General features: G+C 37.5%; 1 protein-coding gene and 1 long non-coding RNA gene across 5 annotated transcripts in view; both read right to left on the minus strand.

The window, feature by feature from the left end:
• The window catches only part of LOC311296012, a 288,024-nt gene that overhangs the window by 156,010 nt on the left and 106,255 nt on the right, over positions 1 to 25,759 (minus strand). The gene's annotated exons all lie outside the window — the stretch shown is intronic.
• On the minus strand, positions 1,364 to 19,626 carry LOC311295980 (uncharacterized protein). Of its 4 annotated transcripts, XM_084417574.1 has the most exons (3): positions 19,308 to 19,626; positions 18,271 to 18,450; positions 1,371 to 3,709 (listed from the first exon to the last, which is right to left on the minus strand). In XM_084417574.1, the coding sequence occupies exons 2-3, from the start codon at positions 18,323 to 18,325 to the stop codon at positions 1,911 to 1,913; spliced, it is 1,854 nt and encodes a 617-aa protein (XP_084273700.1). In that variant the 5' UTR covers positions 18,326 to 18,450; positions 19,308 to 19,626; the 3' UTR covers positions 1,371 to 1,910. The 4 variants fall into 4 exon arrangements, with proteins under 4 accessions (XP_084273703.1, XP_084273700.1, XP_084273701.1 ...); XM_084417577.1 differs by lacking the exon at positions 18,271 to 18,450 and having other exon boundaries at positions 1,364 to 3,709; positions 19,308 to 19,347; XM_084417575.1 differs by lacking the exon at positions 19,308 to 19,626 and having other exon boundaries at positions 18,271 to 19,130.

The raw sequence follows: 25,759 nt of genomic DNA on the forward strand, positions 1-25,759 counted from the left end.
TGGTGTTCAATGGGAAATGCCAATCGAGCTCCCTGGTGCTGGGCAGTGAGCACAGGGCCCACTAGAGGACGTCGGGCCCTCAGGCCACCCTCATGAAGTCTGTTTCTGATTGTTTGGTCAGAGACATTCACACCAGTGGCCTGCTGGAGGTCATTTTGTAGGGCTCTGGCAGTGCTCATCATGTTCCTCCTCGCACAAAGGAGCAGATACCGGACCTGCTGATGGGTTAAGGACCTTCTACGGCCGTGTCCAGCTCTCCTAGAGTAGCTGTCTGTCTTCCTGGAATCTCGTCCATGCTCTTGAGACTGTGCTGGGAGACACAGCAAACCTTCTGGCAATGGCACGTATTGATGAGCCATCCTGAAGGAGCTGGACTGCCTGCGCAACCTCTGTAGGGTCCAGGTATCGCCTCATGCTACCAGTAGTGACACTGACCCTAGCCAAATACAAAACTGTGAAAAACAGTCCGAAAAGATGAGTAGGGAAAAAATGTCAGTGGCCTCCACCTGTAAAACCATTCCTGTTTTGGGGGTTGTCTCACTGTTGCCCATCTAGTGCACCTCCTCTTAATGTCATTAACACTAAAGCAGCTGAAACTGATTACCAACCCCCTCTGTTACTTAACTGACCAGATCAATATCCCAGGAGTTTAACTGACTTGATGCTATTCTCTGATTAAAAAGTGTTCCTTTAATTTTTTTGAGCAGTGCATATATATATATATATATATTATTAATATTATTTTTTTTTTTTAAGTGTACAACCGCTGCAAACTATATCAGCCTTGTGAGTAATGATTTTGCCTGGGCATTTGTTCATGTATATAGTGACACCAGCAGACTGATTCGAACCATGATTAAATACCATGTCAACCTCCCAAAAGGTAGAATCTGCCGACAATTAATGTGTTACTTGTTAAAAAAAAAAAAAACCTTGTGTTACTTTGGCTTTTGCAAAACAAAACAAAACAAAAATTGGCTTTCTTTAAACAGCATCCTTTCAATCCCTACAGTTCAAAGAAAATGAGATGTCAGATTTTAACATGAACAATTAAACAGATAGAACTATAAATTGAACACAAAATTAACAAGAATAAAGATTTGTCTGTTACATACCAGCCTCTTCATTGATAATTAGAAAAGTTTTTTGGGGCAAACGGGCATCCCTCCAGGGATGCAGCCGCTCTTCTCTAGTTACATGGCACATAGTCTGAGTGTTAAACATTGACTAACTGGGGCTCAGCTAGCAGAAAGACACATCACAGAATTTAGATAAACCCATCACATATAGACTCTTTCACCTAGATATCGTCATACAAAGACTGTGTCTGTTTCCAGAATTAGTAAATACAAAAACACTCAAACAACTTTAAGAGTAAAAATTTAATTGATGGTCAACAAATAAAAAACACATAATACAGATGAACAAATGATAATTGCACTTTGAAACCAACATTAAAGATTGTGTTCTCGGGTCACCAAAAAGCTGCTATCATGTAAGTGAATGGCCAGAACACATTAAACGTTTTTTTTGTTTTGTTTTGTTTTTTCAGTAGAAAACAGTGTCATGTAAGCGGCCCCTGAGTTAATGACTTATGATTTTTAATGTTTAATGATTAAATTATTTTATTTTTTTTACTAACCTATGACTCGTTACCTGTCCCTGATCTATAAGATATATTTTTAGTGTTTCTATTATATATATTTTTTATACAATATTTAATATTAGAATCTAATTTCCATGTGTATAGTTAGTTTTTCGGGAAAAAGTACAATATTTGCCTCTGAGATGAAGTGGAGTTGAGTAAAAATCTGAAGATCTTCTGCAGCCACTGAATCGACTCAAAGCTGATTTGAAATCACACTTGAAACTGCTGGTCTTGAAGATGAACTCTGTTTACTGTAAAAACTTCAGATGATGTTTCGTTGTCCTGTCGCCTGTTGTAAAGAAGATAAATGAGTGAAACTCTTCCCTTGTGGAGGAGGGCAGTGATCCGGCTTCTCTCTAGTGTGGATCCTCTCATGTCTTTTCAGGTTTACTGACTGACTGAAACTGTCGTCACAGTGTGAACACTTGTAAGGTTTTTCTCCGGTGTGGATCCTCTCATGTCTTTTCAGGTTTACTGACCATTTGAATCTCTTGTCACAATTAGAACACTTGTATGGCATCTCTCCAGTGTGATTCCTCTCGTGTGTTTTCAGATATTCTACCTGACTGAATCTCTTGTCACAGAGTGAACACTTGTAAGGTTTTACTTCAGTGTGGATCCTCTCATGTCTTTTCAGGTTTACTGACTGACTGAAACTGTCGTCACAGTGTGAACACTTGTAAGGTTTTTCTCCGGTGTGGATCCTCTCATGTCTTTTCATGGATTCTTGCCATTTGAATCTTTTGTCACAGTGTGAACACTTGTAAGGTTTCTCTCCGGTGTGGATCCTCTCGTGTATTTTCAGATGTCCTGACTGAATGAAACTCTTGCCACAGTTAGAACACTTGTAAGGTTTCTCTCCAGTGTGATTCCTCTCGTGTGCCTTCAGGTTTCCTGACTGAATGAAAGTTTTGTCACAGTGTGAACACTTGTAAGGTTTTTCTCCAGTGTGGAGCCTCTCATGATTTTTCATGGCTTCTGACCATTTGAATCTCTTTTCACAGTGAGAACACTTGTAAGGTTTTTCTTCAGTGTGGATTCTCTTGTGTGATTTCAGATATTCTGACCATTTGAATCTCTTGCCACAGTGTGAACACTTGTAAGGTTTTTCTCCAGTGTGGATCCTCTCATGTTTTTTCATGGATTCTAGCCATTTGAATCTTTTGTCACAGTGTGAACACTTGTAAGGTTTTTCTCCAGTGTGGATCCTCTCATGTGTTTTCAGATATACTGACTGACTGAATCTCTTGTCACAGTGAGAACACTTATAAGGTTTTTCTCCAGTGTGAATTCTCTGATGCTTTTTCACGTCAGCTTCTGTAAAAAAGGTCTTCCCACAATCAAAGCACACATGATTCTTCACACCACTGTGTCTTTCCTGGTGTGATTTTAAAGTGCCCAGTCGACTAAAACTCTTTCCACACAAAGAACACATGTGAGGCTTTTCCTTTGAATGAATGTTTAGGTGGCTCCTCAGGGATGATGCTGAAAAATATGATTTACCACACTGATCACAGCTATATGGTCTTTCTCCAGAATGAGAAAGCACATGTGATTTAAAATTTCTTAAATGTGCAAACCTCTTCCCGCACTGATCACATGTGTACGGCTTCTCTCCAGTGTGGATTCTCATGTGTAAATTAAGGCTTCTTTTTTTTAAGAAATTTTTCCCACATTGATCACATGTGTGCAGATTCTCTCCAGTGTGGATGTTCATGTGTATATTAAGACCTCTTTTTTTTTTTAAACTCTTCCCACACTGATCACATGTGTGTCGCGTCTTTCCAGTGTGGAACTTCATCTGAATTTTAAGGGTTCCTTGTTGTGCCAAACTCTTCCCACACTGATCATAGGTGTGAGGCTTTTCTCCAGTGTGGATTATCATGTGTCTCTTCAGGATTCCATTTTCTGTGAAACTCTTCCCACACTGAGGGCAGGTGAAAGATTTTCTCAATAAATTACTTTCAGACTGTGAGCGACTTGAAGATTTTTCACCAGCTTTGACGTGATGTTTCTCCTTTGCTTCTCTAAGTTCTTCACTCTCCTTGTCATCCATCAGATCTAAAAGGAAAGAAAGGTTTAATTTTCAGTAAATCATAAAAAGAACTGGAGAAATGAGAAGGGAAAGAACATGAATTTAACCCTGATATTTTATCAGCAAGAAACCAATAACTGCCTTTACCAACAAAACAAAATCTGATATATTTAAGTTTTCTTTCTTAATCTGTTATCTATCCATTCCCAAATCACTTGTCCTTTGTAGGGTCACAGTAATCCTGGAGACTATCAGCATGTCTAGCCATAGACAGAGAAACACCCTGGATTAATTCACACAGAGTTCATAGATTACAGTGTTCACAGGTAGGTTAACTTGCTTTGACTTGTGACATGTATGTGTGACATAACATGCCATTAGTGGTGAACACTAATTCAGTTATGTATGTCCTGTTTTGTTTGTTACTTTCCTAATGTATAATTATTACAGTAAATAAGGGTAGGTGATTTACCAGTAGAGAGTTGACAACCTCTATAAATTTGATACTATCATACAGATAAATCATTATAATGTGTTGAGTTTAATAAAGACACGGAACTCTCATCATGGCAAAACGCAATGAACAGGCATCTCTTTTACTTTCGTTTTCAAAAAAGCAAGTGCGAATACCACGAATTGTATTTAATAATAATAATAATAATAATAATAATAATAAGTTTAATTTATATAGCGCCTTTCCCAAGCTCAAGGACGCTTCACAATGACAGTAAATAACAAGCAGTTTACAAATAAACGGACAATGGACATTTGCCCAGTCCAAGTAGTGAGCGATTGCAGTTGCAAATCACATTACATTTGCAATACAAACATAAAAACAGAGGCAACAAACATTAATCACAGACAGCATGGTGGGCAGTTGGAGTAAAGATGCAGTAGATTATTGGTACCTAAATTAACATTGTGACTGTGTTATGTCGAATTAACATTTTCATGGCTGATAATACTGATTAAACAAATGTGTTTTGAGTTTATGCTTAAATTCATACAACGTGGTTGTTGTCCTGAGAGCCAACGGAAGAGAGTTCCATAGCTTAGGGGCTATAACAGAGAAAGATCTGCCACCCATAGACGACAGACGAAATCTCCGCTCACAGAGGAGTTCACAGCCAGAAAATCGGAGAGTTTCGAGATGGAATATAAGGAGAAAGTAAGTCAGAGAGATAGGCTGGAGCAAGACCATTGAGTGACTTGAAGGTAAGCAGAAGAATTTTATAAGTGATTCGGGATGACTCGGGTAGCCAGTGCAGTTTAAACAGAATTGGAGTGATATGGGCAGTTTTTTTAGTGTAAGTTAGTAGTCTTGCGGCAGAGTTTTGAATATATTGCAAACGTGAGATAGAGTGTGCTGGTAGTCCAGAAAAAAGAACATTACAGTAGTCGAGGCGAGATGTGATGAACGCGTGTACTAGCGCTTCAGCGTCTTTTGGGCTGACATAGGGACGGAGTTTGGCAATACGGCGCAGATGAAAAAAGGACGCTTTACAAAGTTGACTAATGTAAGCGTCGAACGTCAGTGCAGGGTCAAGAATAATACCCAAGTTTTTGACAGTGGCAGATGGAATTATTAATGTAGCTTCGAGGTCAAGTCTGGGAATGTTACTTAAATTTTTTGTTAGAGATGGAGGGCCAGTGATTAATATTTCTGTTTTAGTCAGATTCAGACTGAGAAAATTTGAGTTGAGCCAGGCCTTTAGTTCATTTATACATGATGATAGTGATGTGGTCTGGTGAATAGAATCCGGTCGGCAAGCAGTATATATTTGGATATCGTCGGCGTAGCAGTGATATTGAAAACCGTGGCGGCGAATAATTTGTCCGAGAGGCAAAACGTAAATAATAAATAGTAACGGGCCGAGAACTGATCCCTGTGGAACACCTTGTTTGAGAGTGACAGTTGGAGATTTGTAATTGTGCATAGTGATGTAGTATTTCCTATCTGTCAGATAGGAGGAAAACCAGACTGAAATAAATCAAAACTGTTGTTGAGGGATAGATATGACTGCAATTGAGTGGCGACAACCTTTTCCATGATTTTTGAGACATACGGTAGATTGTAGATTGGGCTATAGTTAGCGTAGTCAGTTAAGTCCAGATTTGTTTTTTTAAGAATAGGAGTAACTGCGGCCATCTTTAGTGAGACTGGAACAGAGGCAGAGAGAAGAGACATTAGGCGGCGAGCTACATAGGCCTACCGTGCACCCCCCCCACCTCCCAACAAAACCATACTTTTTTGAAAGGTCTGGATGTGTAGAATATGAATCTGAATGTTAACATTGAAAATTTTGGGTTGCACTACCTGTTTTAGCCCTGTGAATAGGGAAACCCTAAAAAACGATTTTAAGCGATTTTAACACATCGAGATTGTCCTAGTCAATCAGAACAGCTTTTAGGTGACCCAATACACACTCAAACTTAACATATGATGACTTAGGTCAAATACCTACCATGCTGCTTATTGGTAGGTGTCTAAAATTAACATAGGTAAGGCTTTATGTTGATATAATGAGCCCATTTCATGTATAGGCCACGACCTATTCGCCTATCATGCACCCCAACCCACTCCCCTGAAAAAAATCATGCTTTTCTGAAAGGTCTGGATGTGTAGAATACGAATCTGAATGTTAACATTGACATTGTTGGGATACACTACCTGTTTTAGCCCTGTGAATAGGGAAACCCTAAAAAACGATTTTAAGAGATTTTAACACATTGAGATTGGCCTAGTCAATCAGAGCAGCTTTTAGGTGACCCAATACTCTTACTACACTAAATTGATAATTACTTTAAATAGTTGTTTTTAATTATTTTTTATTTAATATAGTTAAGGCCTTTTATGGATATAATCTATCAAGGACCATTTCCATAGCATCAGTTAATATGCTAACGTGCTAACATTTTAACCCTCATTACCCTTTCCATCGAAGTAATTTCATTGACAAATCAGAAACCTGTCTGGGTTGTTCATCCAATGACAAAATAAGATATTTTTTTAATTTTCATTAACAGTTTCCTCTGTGTTAGGCAGACTGTCCTGAAAGACTGTTCTTACTCACACAGACAGATCCTCCAAGTCTGCATCCTCTGCCTATACAGCAAGAAATTTGTTTCACTGAATTGCTCGATGTTTGATATTTTTTATTGACCCCTCTTACTACACTACATTGATGCTTACTTTAAATATTTGTTTTTAATTATTTTAGATTACATTTGATAGATTGATAGATATATACTTTATTCATCCCAAAGGGAAATTTTAGACATCCAGTAGCTTATACACACACACACACACACACACACACACACACACACACACACACACACACACACACATCTCACACACATAGATCATCTAGTCGGTTATGTAGTTGGTTTCTTCAACACAGTTGAACTGCTCAGTTATGTCTGAGTCAAGACATGAGCCAGTGGGCCAAGTGACTGCAGGTCCTTCAAGGCATAGGGGATGTCATGGGACAAAACCAAAGTCCAGATGCATTGTGCATGTCCCTGGTCTTGTATATGGACCACTCGTGCAATTATGGGCAAACGCAGATTCTGATGCAAGATTAGCCAGAATGAAAGAAATACGTGACAAGGGATTAGCTGAACCACTGGAATCTGCTCACAGAGTGACTGTAACCTGTGAACTTAAACCAGACACTATTACAGAAGGTGATGGATATCACAGAGAATGCTACCAAAGATTCACCATGAATCTCAAAAGACTCGACCAGAAGCCTGAACTATTAGGAGCAAGTTCAAGGCAAAGTCAGAGGGCCTCAACTGGTGACAAGGTGCTCTTCACACCTGACTGTATATTCTGCAACTCAATTACACGGAAGAAGGTCAAAAATAAAGGGATATGGACAAATGAGGGGTTAAGAGAGTTTGAGTGTGATGGGTGGAGAACAGTCCTCAAAGTTGCAGAACAAAAATTTTATGAAAATTTGCTTCGCAGAATTAGAGGAAAGGATCTATTTGCTACAGAAGCTAAATACCACAAATCCTGTAGAGTCCAATATACACAAAATTTAGAAAAATGGAGAAGTGCAAGCACAGAAAACAAGGCCAAACAAATCCAACTAGTAGAAGCTCACGGTGAGGCATTTGGTGCTGAGGCAAGTTTGTGCATCCTAGATTAGCTATGTAGATTTTGGTCAGATCAGTCAATTTCATCATTTTGTTGCTGCCGATGATTTCCTTGTCAATTACTCGAGATACAGCACCAAATGCCTCACCGTGAGCTTCTACTATTTGGATTTGTTTGGCCTTGTTTTCTGTGCTTGCACTTCTCAATTTTTCTACATTTTGTGTATATTGGACTGTACAGGATTTGTGGTACAGTGGGGCAAAAAAGTATTTAGTCAGCCACCAATTGTCCAAGTTCTCCCACTTAAAAAGATGAGAGAGGCCTGTAATTTTCATCATAGGTACACTTCAACTATGAGAGACAAAATGAGAAAAAAAATTCAGAAAATCACATAGTAGGATCTTTAATTAATTAATTGGTAAATTCCTCTGTAAAATACTGTAAGTATTTGGTCACCTACACACAAACAAGATTTCTGGTTCTCACAGACCTGTAACTTCTTCTTTAAGAGGCTCCTCTGTCCTCCACTCGTTACCTGTATTAATGGCACCTGTTTGAACTTGTTATAAGTATAAAAGACACCTGTCCACAACCTCAAATAGTCACACTCCAAACTCCACTATGGCCAAGACCAAAGAGCTGTCAAAGGACACCAGAAACAAAATTGTAGACCTGCACCAGGCTGGGAAGACTGAATCTGCAATAGGTAAGCAGCTTGGTGTGAAGAAATCAACTGTGGGAGCAATTATTAGAAAATGGAAGACATACAAGACCACTGGTAATCTCCCTCGATCTAGGACTCCACGCAAGATCTCACCCAGTGGGGTCAAAATGATCATAAGAACGGTGAGCAAAAATCCCAGAACCACACAGGGGGACCTAGTGAATGACCTGCAGAGAGGGCCAAAGTAACAAAGGCTACCATCAGTAACACACTACGCAGCCAGGTACTCAAATCCTGCAGTGCCAGACGTGTCCCCCTGCTTAAGCCAGTACATGTCCAGGCCCATCTGAAGTTTGCTAGAGAGCATTTGGATGATCCAGAAGAGGATTGGGAGAATGTCATATGGTCAGATGAAACCAAAATAGAACTTTTTGGTAAAAACTCAACAAGTCGTGTTTGGAGGAGAAAGAACACCATACCTACTGTGAAGCATGGGGGTGGAAACATCAGTCTTTGGGGCTGTTTTTCTGCAAAGGTACCAGGACGACTGATCCGTGTAAAGGAAAGAATGAATGGGGTCATGTATCGTGAGATTTTGAGTGAAAACCTCCTTCCATCAGCAAGGGCATTGAAGATGAAACGTGGCTGGGTCTTTCAGCAAGACAATGATCCCAAACACACCGCCCGGGCAAAGAAGGAGTGGTTTCGTAAGAAGCATTTCAAGGTCCTGGAGTGGCCTAGCCAGTCTCCAGATCTCAACCCCATAAAAAAAATCTTTGGAGGGAGTTGAAAATCCGTGTTGCCCAGAGACAGTCCCAAAACATCACTGCTCTAGAGGAGATCTGTATGGAGAAATGGGCCAAAATACCAGCAACAGTGTGTGAAAACCTTGTGAAGACTTACCCTTTGTTTGACCTCATTGCCAACAAAGGGTATATAACAAAGTATTGAGATGAACTTTTGTTATTGACCAAATACTTTTTTTCCACCATAATTTGCAAATAAATTCTTAGAAATCCTACAATGTGATTTTCTGGATTTTTTTTTTCTTTTTTCTTTTTTCTCATTTTGTCTCTCATAGTTGAAGTCTATCTATGATGAAAATTACAGGCCTCTCTCATCTTTTTAAGTGGGAGAACTTGCAAAATTGGTGGCTGACTAAATTCTTTTTTGCCCCACTGTTTTTAGCTTCTGTTTCAAATCTTTGGTAGCATTCTCTGTGATATCCATCACCTTCTGTAACGGTGTCTGGTTTAAGTTCACAGGTTACATTCATTCTGTGAGCAGATTCCAGTGGTTCAGTTAATCTCTTGTCACGTATTTCTTTCATTCTGGCTAATCTTGCATTATATCCATAATAATATATTTTATAAAGGATATTATATTATATCCATACAAGGCCTTAACTATATTAAATTAAAAATAATTAAAAACAACTATTTAAAGTAACTATCAATGTAGTAAGAGGGGTCAATTATATTAAATAAAGATGGGGAGGGTGAGGAGGAGCTGTGAATAATTTCGTAGTCAGCTTTGACATGTTGGAATGTTAGCACGTTAGCATATTAACTGATGCTATGGAAATGGTCCTTGATAGATTATATCCATAAAAGGCCTTAACTATATTAAATAAAAAATAATTAAAAACAACTATTTAAAGTAATTATCAATTTAGTGTAGTAAGAGTATTGGGTCACCTAAAAGCTGCTCTGATTGACTAGGCCAATCTCAATGTGTTAAAATCTCTTAAAATCGTTTTTTAGGGTTTCCCTATTCACAGGGCTAAAACAGGTAGTGTATCCCAACAATGTCAATGTTAACATTCAGATTCATATTCTACACATCCAGACCTTTCAGAAAAGCATGATTTTTTTCAGGGGAGTGGGTTGGGGTGCATGATAGGCGAATAGGTCGTGGCCTATACATGAAATGGGCTCATTATATCAACATAAAGCCTTACCTATGTTAATTTTAGACACCTACCAATAAGCAGCATGGTAGGTATTTGACCTAAGTCATCATATGTTAAGTTTGAGTGTGTATTGGGTCACCTAAAAGCTGTTCTGATTGACTAGGACAATCTCGATGTGTTAAAATCGCTTAAAATCGTTTTTTAGGGTTTCCCTATTCACAGGGCTAAAACAGGTAGTGCAACCCAAAATTTTCAATGTTAACATTCAGATTCATATTCTACACATCCAGACCTTTCAAAAAAGTATGGTTTTGTTGGGAGGTGGGGGGGGTGCACGGTAGGCCTATGTACCTCGCCGCCTACATGTTTACAAGATGTGAGATAGGTGCAGAAATGACAGCGGTACAGTGTTTCAGAAGGGTTGTAGGTGCAGGATCCAGCCGGCAAGAAGAAGAATTGGATTTCTGTATAATTTCACTAATCAAGATGGGGTTGGTCAACATAAAGTTATTAAGTGTTTGTATCTGAGCTTGCTCACAACTAGAAGTGGTCGGTTCATCACTAAAAGTCCCACGTAAAGCATCCAGCTTTCCCTGAAAGTGTTGCAGAAAAGAACAGCACAAGTCGTCAGATTCTTGTAGACAGGCATTGTGCGTGGGTGCCTGAACAAGCTTTTTTACAATGCTAAATAGTGTTTTAGGCCTGTTGTTTGCGTTATTGATGATTTTAACGATATAGGAAGAGTGAGCTGTATTTAAGGCGGTTTTGTAAAGCTTAATATGGTCCGAAAATGCTTGAAAGTGTACAGTTAGATTGGTTTTCCGATAAAGACGTTCCAGCTGTCGGCCTCTTGCTTTCACAGCACGTAGCTCAGCATTAAACCACGGCGAAGAGTGGGACAAAGGAACAGACCTAGTCCTAATTGGAGCATGCTCATCTAAAACGTCAGTAATGGCAGAATGGTACAAATCAAATATTTTGGATGGACAGGTGAAATCAAAAACATCAGAAATAGCAGAAGTAGTAATAGATGCAGCAAACACACTAGCATTAATAGCATTGATCTTACGATAAGAGATGTTAATATTGTCAGTACATTTAGTTGGACAAGTTAATGTAAAATCAAGGGTAATTAAAGCTGCAAGCAGCATTTAGCGGGGTTCAAGCATTTAGGGTCTTTAAGCACATAAGGCAGTTTAGTGAGTTGTCTGAGTTTTTGTTTAGGATTTACAGGCTTTTGAGTGTTTTTTGCCATACCCATTTTCTAAATGATCCTGTTATGGCTACCCAATGGATAAAGTTAAAAATTTTTTATATAATTAATAATCTAGAGCTTCCAGAGAATTGTACTGAACTGGTATATTTCCGATCGTGCGAAAAACCTAGGACTAGTTCGCAAAAGTAGGTTTTTAACATAATCGCAAGTATTTAATGAACAAATTGATTGACAGCAGTAGTTCTTGAGGCAAAGTTGTTCAGTATGAGGAGATCTATCAAATGATATGCATCACATGATTACATAGCCGTAAAACCTGTTAGCATCAACTAGTGGCTGATTTTTCAAAATTCTTACAGACCTCTAGGGCCACGAGTCGAACATGCCCATCGAGTTTCGTTCTGATCGGCCTCTGTTAAGAGCAAACTAACAGCTTTGAATTAAAATGGTGAGGTATCCTGTTGTAAACATCAACCATGCCTGTTGACAGTTCTCTTTTGTGGGAAGGGAATGAAAAGTTCTCAAATCCGCAGCACAGCACATAACATTTATATCCATGATCTGCCATTTTCACTATTTTCCTTGCTTGCTTCTTCACAATACCTGCAGATCTTCTGATGATTCGGCTGTGCAGGTCCACATTAACACTGCCTGGCCTAGAACATGGACTGGAAAATGCAAATTTGGGGGGTATAAATATTAATGATCCTGACTCCAACGTCACAGTCGGTGTTATGGTGGGATTCACTCATTTTTCAGCGGTCTTTTGCAAACAGGAGATTTACACATGAAGGAGGAAACAATGGTGTTTGAGGCTCACGGTATGTCAGTTCCATGTCCAGAACTCTTATCATTCAACTATGCCAAGATAAATACAGTTTTCAATTGTATGGCACCTTTAAAATAGATGATTAGTAATATAATGCTTACTTGGAGTCTGAAATGGCTTTAACAAAAGAAGAAAAATATTCTTAGATTTCTGTTCATTCTAATCATGTACAAATAAAGTAGCACAGTAAGATTACATTTATTTGAATGCATTAGTGAGTGTGTGATTGTGCTGTGTGTGCAGCGTGTCAATACTAAAAGTGAAGGTGTAGTTGATATCTTTGGTGATAATATCTGTAGTAATCATAAAAAAACAATTAAGAAATAAAGAATTAAAATTACAAATAATATTCTATTAAGATATGAGTTACAATAACATGATTTGCAATAGTAATAATATCAATAATATATGCACAATACACACAGATTAGACTATCAGGTCTGTGTTTTACAAAAACATTAGTATTGCAGCCAATGTGAGTCTGTGGGATTTATAAACAGACAAAATATGATTTGAAATGTTATTTTAATGATTTTATTAAGTTTAAATAATATTTCAAATGGAAAAAAAATGAAATATAATATTTTAGTGAGCAGAATGAACCAATGAGTGTTCTTCATCTGGTGGTTAAAATGTAAATGAAAACAATAATACTTAAACAATAATACTTAATACACTAACCATGCTTGAACACACACATGCACACACATTTTGTTGTAGATGGAGATATTTAAAATAAAAGATAGGTAACAAAATGACAATTGCAAATCTCCTCTGTATAACACCATTTTCAGATTTCAAATTAATCACTGAGAGGCAGAATTGTTCAAACTGAGAGCTCAGTACAAATGAAGTGATAAACTTTGACAAAACATGACTGTGTTATAATAGGGGATTTTCATGCAAGTAATTTGATATAGTCCAAAAACTAATGCAAAAGCACAGATGAAAATATTTTATTAAGTAGAATGTCCTGCAGAGGGCAGTAGAAGACCACTAATTGACTCACTTTCATTTGAAAGACTTTTTTATCCACCAGTAAAACAAAGCAGTTTCTCCATGTTCTTTCCATTAAGCATGCTTACACAGACAGACACACACACAAACACAAACACATCCACACACACACACAAACACACACACAAAGACATATGTTTTCAATGTTTTTAGGATGTGATATTGTGAAAATATATTCATCTCCTCATCTTGAACAACTTTGCCTCAAGAATCACTAATGTCAATCAAACCGTTCATAATCATAATAAAAAAATAAAATATATACAAATATCATAATAAAAAAAACATCATAATAAAAAAAGATTGCTTCTTAAAGCATTTGTTTATTTCCCAATACTGAAGCGAATTAAAAGATCATGCGTAATCCTGCTGCTCCCTCTAGTGGACAACAGTGGTATTATAGCTTACATTTTACAGTTGAGGTGTTTGAATGAATGAATGGGAATTTGTTTTTTTACTTATATCTCAGGAACCAAAAGGCGAAAAATTCTGAAACTCAGAGCATAGATAGTGCTTGAGGAGCCCTGTTGAATGAGACCATCAAGGTGTTTTTGGGCGATTGGGGCTGGGAGTTATGACTGTTATAAGGCATATCTGTTCGGGCTATTATCTCTGGAATGACCAGGGCAGATAACACCACATTTGAATCGAAGCTAGCCAAGGACGTGCCCTTTCCAACGAGCTCTTACACAATGTTCGGGGTGGTCTGGGTCGGGAGTAATGGCCGTTCAAAATCGGGGGTCCCGCGGGCTGGCGATGCGCGGGGGGCGCGCTCCCGAGGCCCGCGACGACACGTTTCGATCAAGAGCCCGGAGAGGTCCTCACCATCAAAATTTGAGCGCGCAACGACTTTCCGTTTTCGAGTTATGAATGAATTTGTATTCGGGGGCGTGGCTTAAATGCCGTTATACTTTCATTTCATTTCATTCACTTACTTTCGCCCATTTCCATATCTCAGTGTAACACAATTGTCAATAGTAATACTCAATAGATGAGTTTTGACAAAATGTGATTGTAAATGTTAAAATAATGATTTTATAAAGTCTAAATATGAATTTTATAACAATATTAGGGAGTAGTATGATGAAATGACAGCAGGGGGCAGTAAAATACCACTTATTGGCTTAATATGTCATTATATTCATATAAAACCACCTTTTGAAGAAGTTCAACTTTTTTTCTGATAATTATTGATCTAGAGAGTTCAGAGAATTGTGCTGCACTGGTTTTGAACATTATGATATGAACATTATACGATAATAGATAGAAGACACCATTTACAGCAAATACAGGCAATTTACCATAGGAAATATATGGCTTTAAAGCATTTTAACAGTTATAGCGCCACCTATGCTCCGATCTCCATAAAAATTTCCATGCTTCTTTAGCATGTTATGTCACATATGCTCATCAATTTTTGTGAAGTTCTGAGTTTTCATTTAGGATTTATAGGCTTTTTAGTGTATTTTGCCACGCCCATTTTCTAAATGACCCTATTACAGCCATCCAAATGCAAAAGTTCAACTTTTTTTCGATAATTATTGATCTAGAGAGTCCAGAGAATTACCCTAGACTGGTCTGGTTCTGATCGGGCAAAAAACCAGGGACTAGTTCGCAAAAGTAGGTTTTTAACATGTTTGCGAATATTTAATGAACAGTTTGATTGACAGTAGTGGTTCTTGAGGCAAAGTTGTTCAGCATGAGCAGATCTATCAAATGATATGCATAATGTGACAATAAGTTTAACACCACGTGATTACAGAGCCATAAAACTCGTTAGCGCCAACTAGTGGCCGATTTCTTTCAAAAATCTTACATACCTCTAGGGCCATGAGTTGAACATGCCCATCGAGTTTTGTTCCGATCGGCCTCCGTTAACCTTGTCTAATAGGTGCTCAACTTCATTGGCCGATGGCAGCCATGTTTTTCGAGATACGCCAATGTCCTCATACACATACATGACACCTTGGACCAAGACACTGCATACCAATTTTCAAGTCAATTGGACTAACGGTCAGGTGGTTATAGCCCTTTTCATGTTTTTTTCATGTTATAACGCCACCTAGTGTTCAATCGTCGCGATTTTTTTACTGTGACCCCAGATTGAACTCATACACATGTGTTCCGAGTTTGGTGAAAATATCTAATTTCGTTCATGAGTTATAACCATTTTAGTAAACTGGCTCCGCCTCCTGCGAACGTTTTGACGCCCCTTAGCAACCGTGGATCGAAATTTCAACTTTTTTTCGATAATTACTGATAATCAGACTCCAGAGAACATTTCTGCACTGGTTTGGTTCCGATTGGCCAAAAAAACCCTCTACTAGTTTGCAAAAGTAGGTTTTAGACAAAATTCAAAATGGCGGAAAAATTTGCATACCGGAAATGAAATTGAAGATATACATTTTGTCCGTCTTGAGACAAGGATTACAGTGATATAAGACACTTGAGTCTGTGACAAAGGGTTAAGGAGATTTAAGCAAAACCGTGATTTTTTTTGGTTTTTGGCACTATAGCGCCACCTATGGGCCAATCGGGGTCATACTCTCTGAACCTCTCCTCGATTTTTGTACTACCTTCTGGCCAAGTTTCAAGTCTCTAGCACTTACGGTTTGGGCTGCACGATGCGTTTTACGGCAGAAGAATAATAATAATAATAAAAATCAGTACAATTACAATAGGGTTTCAGCACTTCGTGCTTGAACCCCTAATAAGCTTGTGATCAGAGATAGGAGTAACCAGACCATTGATGGAGATGTCATTCAAGCCAGATGTACAAACTAAGTCAAATGTGTGGCCGTGAGTATGAGTTGGGAAGTTAACATTCTGATAGAGTTCAAAACAGTCCAGAACAGTCGTTAATTGAGTCCTATTTGAACAGGGGGTATCAACGTGAATGTTAAAGTCACCAAGCAAGATGACCTTGGATGATGAATCACAGGCTAGCGTTAGTAGTTCACTTAGTTCAGAGAAAAAATCGTTTTGCTGTTTGGGTGGTCTATAAATCAGGATGATTATTAGGGGACTGTTCGAGGAAATTTTCAAAACCATATATTCAAAAGTCGTAGTAGTGTGGAAGTCCAGTTGAGCAAGCATTATGGAGTTGCGATAGATGACCGCAAGGCCACCCCCTTTAGCAGATAAACGCGGCTTAGACAGGTGCTGGTATCCGTATGGTGTTAGCAGATTAAGATGCATGAAGTCATTTGGTGTTTGCCAGGTCTCAGTAAGGAATATCATATCCAGGTTTTTGTCAGTAATAAGTTAATTTAGATAGGGGCCTTTGTCCGAGATAGAGCGACAGTTCAGCAGAGCAAGGTGGTTTTGCAGCATATCTGAGTTATCAGCTGAATTTACATTGAAATCTGACTTTTTTACGCAGACAAGCGATCGCGGTGGATGACAGTCACTTAGTTGGCGTTTCGGTTTGACCAGAGTTCTGTTATTTGACCAGATGCACGGGATCACAGTTGGTGTTGATTGCTGATAGTTAATGATCCTTCGGACTGAACGGTGCACGTAGCGCGGACGCCGGGTGATCCCGAGCGAGCGGCAGTGCTCGTACGTTTCAGAGTCGAGGCATGGGTGCCAATTAAGCGCCCTGAGTTCGCGTGACAGGTATCCAAAATCCATGTTGGAAGGTAACCCAGTAAAAATAAGGGAGACCAGAGACAGCACGAGTGCTAAAGCCTTTGTTGTGTTTGTAATCGCCATGAGAAAATCAGCTATCAGCAAAGTCACGTTAGCCAGGACCACAACCATCACAACATCTATAAAAGCTTACGGAGAGGAAAGCTACCCAACCTGACAGCAAGCTAATCGAACTACTGGTAAGAAGAGAGTTAACTCACCTCACAGTCAGTCCAACTACAGATGGAGGAGAGAAGGGTGAGAGGGCTCGTAGCAGGCTGACAGCAGAGAGTTCCCAACGGTTCCCAACGGTAACAACAACAAAAGTACGCTCAGCCAAGTAGAAAAAAAAATTAAAATAAAAAATAAAAAAGTCCAGTTTGTAGAAGGTTGCAGAAAGGGAAACACCAACTGTCCAAGAAGCGGGCACAGCAAACGTAACAATAGACGACGAAGCGTGGAGCGGCAGCCAGATGCGCACAGCGTTCCCACACAGCGTTCAAAGAAACACCGGAAGTGTTGGAAACTGGAGTTGGTAGCTATTTGTAGTGCATAATATGTTTTCGCGTGCATATGATATGCACTTTATGGCGTGTAATAGGCACGCACTCCACACCCCTAATCCTAACCAAGGGGTTTACAGTGTGTAGGATGCACGCAAAAAAATTTGGCATTTAAATGGCACGAGAAATAAAATTTGTGGTATAGATACGCACTTTCATGAGATCGTGCTTCATAACCTGCTACTGGGCCGGCCCTCTGTCAAATTTTTAAAACCCAGTGTGGCCCTTGAGCCAAAAAGTTTGCCCACCCCTGCTCTACACGATCCCAGTCGAGAAATAAGGGTCTTATTTGTGGTTAAAAAGTAAAAGTTTTTTTTTTTTTTTTTTTTTTTACCAATTGTGTTTCTAGATGAGACTCTTTTTCTCGACTGGGATCGTGTAGAGACTTCGAAGCTGCATTGAGATGGACATTTGAACCTTCTTTGAACATTTGAATGGTTGGTTGCCATTGAAGTCCATTAGGCTATATGGAGAAAAATCCTGGAATGTTTTCCTCAAAAACCTTAATTTCTTTTTGACTGAAGAAAGACATGGACATCTTGGATGACATGGGAATGAGTAAATTATCAGGAAATTTTTATTTGAAAGTGAACTAATCTTTTAATGTTCTTCAGCATTATTAATGAAGAATCAAGAATAAACACCAACCTATTAGATGTTCAGTATCTTCATGTTTTATTCTGCAGGGTTCTGGATCATTCATGATCTCTAAGCTCTATTTCTTCACTTGTAAGATGATGAAAATATTCCAGCATTTAGGCCTATTGGTGAATTCCTGTGGGAGGAGCTTCACTGAACTCTAGTTGCTGTATAATGGGAGAATCAGATCTGCAAAAATCAAAAATAAATCAGTTATTAAATGACTCATTAAAGCATTTTACTCATTTACGTTTAACTATCCACTAACAATCTATCAAAATGTAAAATAAATTCAATTGGTTTATATTTGACTCAACATTTCAACTACCCCATATTTTTGTTAGCTGGTTATTTATTTGTTGACCGTTTTATATAAACCCCACCCCACAGACTATAACAAAATTAATTAGTTAGTTAGTTAAAGTTTATTTCGGTCAACTTCAAAAGAAAAAAATAAAGAAAAACAATTTACAAGCAAACATAGAAAACAAACATTAGGTTACAATGTAAACAATATTTAAATGAAGTGAATATTTAAATGATTAATGAAGTTAATAGAGGTTTATCTTTAAGATCTCACTTTGCCTCAGTCCGTTCCACCAATGAAATTACTTTAAGTGACAGATTAAAGACAATTTACAAGATATCTAACAAATGAGGAGAAAACAGAAGCTGTTGAGAGATTATCATTATATCAATAATCAGATAATATGAGTCAGTATTCTGAAAAAGACGATAAAACTGCACTATAACAGTATTTCTCACAGCCTAAAACGAGAAAAACATTACTGTATCAAACGTACAAGAGTAACATAACTACTTCAAACATAGAAACAGTCATATACACTAACAAACAAAAAATAGCACAAAAAAGAAACCGTCAAATTGCCAGCTACGCTTATGTGTATTCCAGTAGGCAGACGACAGAAAAGGGACAAATAGCGCAGAATCCAATGAAAATAAGTCAGAAAGGACAGCAAAAACGTTGCTTTTACAAACGTTTTGTCATGATTGTGTTAATATACAAAGCGCTGTGAGTAGCTCACCTCAGAAGACTTCTTTGACTAACGCGCCGGTGGTGACGTCATCACTCCGAGACGAAATGTACTTTATGGAAAGCTGAAAAAACAAATATGTCCTTGGCTTAGACGAATGGAAGGCCATACAGACATCTATTTCTTTAGACCTAACGTGTACTTCTTCTTCTTTTTGTTTATTGGCGGGTGGCATCTAACGTCTAGGTGCATTTCCGCCACCTACTATGCTGGAGTGTGAGTCGGAGTAAGATCATAATAATAAAAAAAAAATAATAATAAATTCGATTCAATAAACCACTTTGTTTTAAAAACTCAATCATCAACTTATATTTACTTTCTTCACCATCTAACAAATTCTTTACATTTATCCCTCCCCCTCCTATGTTTTTTAATTTCTCCCTGAGTTTTCTTCTATTTTGACCTAACGTGTACAGTAGTGATGTGACATTTGAACCGAGGCGTCGGAGCGTGTGTCGAGAAAAAGTGGGCGTGCCAGATGAAGCCGCGATTCGAGGCTTGTGTTGTTAACGTGAAAATCACGTGACTTGCCAGCTCTATAGGACCTATGCTACTTAATAAAGATATAAAGATGATGTATACTTATTTAGAATGCTGAGAATTACAGCTTTTAATGCAATAATGTTTTGGAGAAAGCAAGAATCCCCAGTTTTAAATGAGTGGATTTAGTTTCTAAAGTACATTATGGAGAGGATAACATTAAATTAAGAGCAAATGTATACATTTTGAAAAGATATGTGCAACTCTAAAATCAAAGAATATTCCATAAAATAAAGGAATATATTAGCCTACATTAACTGCATTTTTATATAACCCTCCCTCCCTTTTATTTCTAGTTATTTGTTAATTTATTTATTTATTTAATATTGAATATTTGATATTAAAATAATATTACTTGAATAACTATTAGGAATTATGTGTCATTATAAGAGTTTGATATAAATATGTGAATGTTAAATTTTTATTACTATTTTTTTTTTTTTTTTTTTTTTCTTAAATCATATGTAAAAGTGTCTAACTATGTACTTTTTGGTTATTGTTTTAATCATGTGTTTTTTAGGCTATGTGTTGGTGGGTATTATCACAAAAGAAAAAAAAGTAGAAGGAAAAATAAGGAATATTTATTGGGGGAAAATATGATGTCTTTAAAGGAACTGTCAATTTGTATAATTGTGTTAAATGTGTTTGAATTGAAAAACATAATAAAGTACACACACACACACACACACACACACACACACACACACATATATATATATATATATATATATATATATATATATATATATATATATATACTAAACTATTTGTTATTTTGGTCATTAGATGTGCCTTATTTAGAATTTTAAACCTACAAGTGTATTTTTATGATAGGAATAACTGTAAAGGGACTATTATGGGGTAAATCAAATGTAGGCTAATATACTGTCAATTACTAAGCTCAGATTCATCTTACCAATTGAAATGTATACTGTGCTTTTGTAATTATTTATTTTTGATTTTTTTAACTTCTGCTTTACAAAGCTTTTTTCAGATTGTGTTCTAATGTTCTTCTAATCATAAACATGTACTACAGCTGCTATCTATCTATCTATCTATCTATCTATCTATCTATCTATCTATCTATCTATCTATCTATCTATCTATCTATCTATCTATCTATCTATCTATCTATCTATCTATCTATCTATCTATCATTGTGTTCCTATTGGTCAGTGTTAGAGGATCTGTGTAACAACTGAGGCTTAGCCTGACAGTTAGCCTGCCCTGGACCAGGCTAATTTCCCAGCATAAGTTGCCAGGGTAACTGAGTTTGAACTATTTTAAGTTTGCTTTATGAAACAGAATCCACCGACAATAAGTCAGCCTGGCTTGTATTCTAATCTTGTTTTATTGAACAACCCTCTGCTGTGGCTTGGTGATGGTCAAGTTAATGGTTAAGTTTTATTACACCTAAATACTACTTTCTTTATTGCAATTAAACCTGGTTCCTAGGAATGTTGAGAAATTATTGGGTCTAAGTAGCATAATGTAATAACTCAAGTAAAATAAACAAGGAATCATGTTATAGTCTTTTCAGTCACTAGATCGACCACATTTTCAAGTAAAGAAGGAAGACAAGGATGACTCTGGGGGTAGATTTAAGATTGTGTATATTTTACAAAATAATATATAACAACTGAACTTCAACACACACAAAAACAAATTTGTTCATGACATGAACCACATAGACAGAACTTCATGGACAACATCATCACTGACTGCTAAGAGAGAGAAAGAGAAGTGAATTAAATAAGGAACATTTAGTTGAACATGTTCTACTCTCTAATTTTAAATTTCATATTTAAAAGATCTTAGTTACCACAGAGTGCACATACATGTACGATACAAAAATAATGATATCAATCTTCATACCAATTAATGTTCATAATACTATTATTGCATACTGTTCAAAGATTTGGAAAAAAAATATTTTGATGTTGTGGGAACAAAGGTTCTAGAAACACTCGTGTCAATAAAGCCCATCTGAACTGAGAAAAAAAAAAAAAGAGAGAAATGCAAGAAATCTGAATAGAAATAACATATTATTGACACAACTTTTCCTAACATACAGTATATATAATATTTAAAGCACACATTGTGATGCATGCAGCAGCACTACCTACCACCTGGATGCTCTCCCCTCTTTTCTCAATATCACCTTATTAAATTCTTCCACTTCACTGAAATAGTAAATGGAGAACATAATCACTACTAGGTTAACAGAAGTGCGGTTAACGCTTAAAAAGGATACATTGGACATTGTATAAAAAACAATTCCATTTTCTACTCGTACCTGTGATGATAATCAGGAGAGGAAGGCCTGGTCAGCATCATGCAGAGACAAATTCTAAAGCCCAGCCAGGCCCATATGATGGCCTATCAAAAGAAAATTGTTAATTGAAATATACACAGGTCTGTATATAAGTAGCATAAGGTTTATAGTAGGGTTTGAAAGGGCAGAAACATGCACAATATATTATATTATTAAATACTAAGCCTAGTACTTAACCAATTTATTTATTTAATTAACCTACTACTTAACCAATTTTATAACAGGTATTGTGGGTAACGTTAAACAGGCTGACTGTGAGGGCGTGACAGTAAAAACATTAAGATTATTTTAACTGAATTAAAATGGAAAAACAATGAGTAATTAACAAGCTTTCAGAACGAACATGCTACAGTTTATTGTCCTGTCAATAAGTCAACACAGGCTTATCATGCAACAGTTCCGTTAAATGAATGTGCTAACAATTATTTTTACAGCATTAGAGGCTAAAATAGGATGGCTATGCATTCAAGACTATTTAGCAAATCACCATCACGTTGGCTTTGTTAACTTTCCAATGAAATGCATCACAATTGTTTTGAAAGTTAAACAAATAAAAATTGATTCGCATTTGATACTCACACTCTGATTGTCATCCATCTTCGCTGGTCCTCTAATTCGGTAGGTGGCGTTGTCACTAAAAACCTAGGGTCCTAGAAGTACGGTCCTAGAACTGGGGTCCTGAAAATGCAGCCTCCGATTTTGCAGGCAGATGCTACTCGTAATGATGGACATTGCTGAGGGAAATTTTATTCGGCTCGAATCGCCGACGACAGGAGACAACCAACCACCTCCTCAAACGTGTTTACAAAAAAATGTTTCTTATTGGTAATTCTTTCTGCGTTATTGTAAGAGTATTATAATTACCGTTACCTCATTGCTGCGTGCAGATTTAACGTTAACGCTAATATAAACTGTCTGTAAACATACTCAGACTTTTGAAATAACGTTACCCATGCAAGTACACTAAATGTTGGTTTATTTTAGCAAAACAAAAGACACAGAGACTGAGTGAACTCAATCTCACCGTCTTTAACTCAATAAAAACAACAGACCCCAACAGGGCCGGTGTCTGTAACTTAGGAAAACAAACAACGTATTTTGTCTTGTTTCCAACAATCTATCAAAGCTTGAGGCAACTACAATAGACTGTATAAAACAACACGTCAGCACCAACTTAAGTCAAGTCAAGTCAAGTCAAGTCAAGTCAAGTCAAGTATATTTGTATAGCGCTTTTCACAATACAGATTGTATCAAAGCAGCTTCACAGTATTAAATTAAAATAATACAACAAGGTTTCTAGTGGAATTTATTGATAAAATCAAATTAGATATCCCCAGAATATCCCCAACTGAGCAAGCCAAAGGCAACAGTGGCAAGGAACCGAAAAACTCCATCAAGTGACCTAATGGTGTCCTAAAACTCCATCAGGTGACCCAATGGAGAAAAAAAACCCTTGGGAGAACCCAGGCTCAGTCGGGGGCCAGTTCTCCTCTGGCGTTTATTAACTGAGGCCGGATTGTAACTGAGCCGAACTTAGCAACATATTAGTGTTGCATATCTATTTACAAACTATAATTTCAGATTATGCTGGCTCCAAATTGTACCAAAAGACATAAAATGTTTTAGAAGTTTATTTACGGGTTGCGAATGTGAGGTCGGACCCAACAATGTAGAGACTGCAGCATCTTTTTTTTTTCGTATTTTTTATTGAAGGAAGAACAAAGTGAAGTTTTACATACAAACGAGTTGACTGCAGCATCTTTGATGAGTGGCTTCTTTGAAAAACCGCCATTGAACTGTGCCTGATTGACGAAGCAGTCAATCAGTGAAATGTGCAGAACAGACGGTTTGGATCCACCTCAACGTTATACATTTTATGGCTGTTAAAAGAGCTAATCTTTGAGAGTATATAGAAAAGTCAGTAGCCTACATAGTAATGAATCAACACCGAACTTAAACTGGACAGACACTATTTTCTTAGAGCTGCTGTACAGCCAAAACAAACTGTGTTGCATTATTTTCCTGTTATCACTGTAAAGCTGCTTTGAAACAATCTCTATTGTAAAATAAATGTTATATAAAAAAAGGTGATTTGACAATATGTTTTTTTGTTTTTTTTTCAAAATGTAAAGATACAGTAGCAATATTACATTTTTACAGCTACAAAAAGTTTAATATTTACGAATCTGTATAGCAAAAGTAGTTAAAATGTCGATGTGTTGCAGTCGCAGCTGGCAGTTACAAGTGCGAATGGTGAGTAATAAATGCAAAAAATAACTAAGCTTGAGGTGGAAACAGTCTGAAAACAGGTAAAAGCCAGGAATGACACTCAACAATCAATGTTCTTATATGGGACTTTCAACCCCTCCATAGTTGTTTCATCTCCCACCTTGCTGGTGCCAGTCCAGGTCCCATATTGAAGGACAGAAAAAGAGGGAGATAGAAGAAACACACACAACGCTTCCTCAAAGTGAAGTGTATTTTTCCCAAAACAGTAGAGTCAAAGAAAGACTTTCAATTCACAATTCAAAGTATGAACAACATTATTCTTATTATTCATCATTCTTATTTAATTTTAATCACTTACTAAAATCACTCCATAGCAGTGGTTCCGGAAGTAAGCCATGAGAATTTTTAGGAGTTCCAAACACACACAGAATGATAATTTAGGGACTTCACTGCCGTATTTAATTGCAGTTGTCACTCTTGAAATTTTACAGTGTGTACGTGGCCTTAACACCTTGACCACCTGCTTACATCTTTTAATATCCGATATCTGCATTTACACAATACACTTGGCGAAACAACCCAAGGTAGACATGCTGAATGGGAATGTAATACGACTTTTATTACCAATATTTTGTTGTGATCTTGACCACCTTGTACTTGCTTTTTAAGCTTTTGATTTAACGTTGGCACTGTAGCCATGAGCGCTTAAAACCATGCTTTCCCATCTCGCCTGGAATTTCTTTAATGAAAAGAGTCATGTGATCACGGTTGGTGTCCACCTGAGATGATTTCATTCACCACCGTTGCAAGCAAGTATCCGATTTGTATCAGATTTATTTCCACATCAGATGAATGAGGCCTGAAACCGATCTGAGAATTTTTCTTCATTACTGGTGAATCCAAGGACGAGGTGCCTCATCATATTTTCTTGTCTTAACACTGTCAATGCGTAGCGCAGAACCATGCATCATTAATTTATATTTTACCATGGACAATCCAGATTTATCCATTCTTTTTGTTCCTGCAACAACAACCGCTGCAGCTGACAACATGCCGCTCAAGAGGGTACTGTTAGACATCTTGATATAATAAAATATGTCAGATTAATATGTTTTGTCACATTTTCTATTTTCTTTTACTTATGTGGTAAGTAGCTGCATAATACGCGGGATAAATTCATTGTGGTTTCTTGCATAAAAGTCTGCAGACTCTACACTATCCATTAGCCTTGCTGCGCCCCCCTTTTTATAACTCCGCACCCCTCTCCCAGTTTAGGAACCACTGCCATAAAGGATAAATGGTGATGAAGAGGTCATGAAGAATAGGAATCCATCCCCCC

This window comes from Rutilus rutilus (genome assembly GCF_951802725.1).
Source record: "Rutilus rutilus genome assembly, chromosome: 8".
Classification (NCBI taxonomy): Eukaryota; Metazoa; Chordata; class Actinopteri; order Cypriniformes; family Leuciscidae; genus Rutilus; species Rutilus rutilus.

What these genes read in the sequence shown, in the direction of transcription:
- LOC311295980 (XM_084417574.1), bottom strand. Translation starts at nt 18,325, where the DNA reads ATGAATGATCCAGAACCCTGCAGAATAAAACATGAAGATACTGAACAT. An exon ending in AGATACTGAACATCTAATAG is followed by an intron (nt 3,710 to 18,270) that starts GTTGGTGTTTAT and finishes CTTTCCTTTTAG; the next exon opens with ATCTGATGGATGACAAGGAG.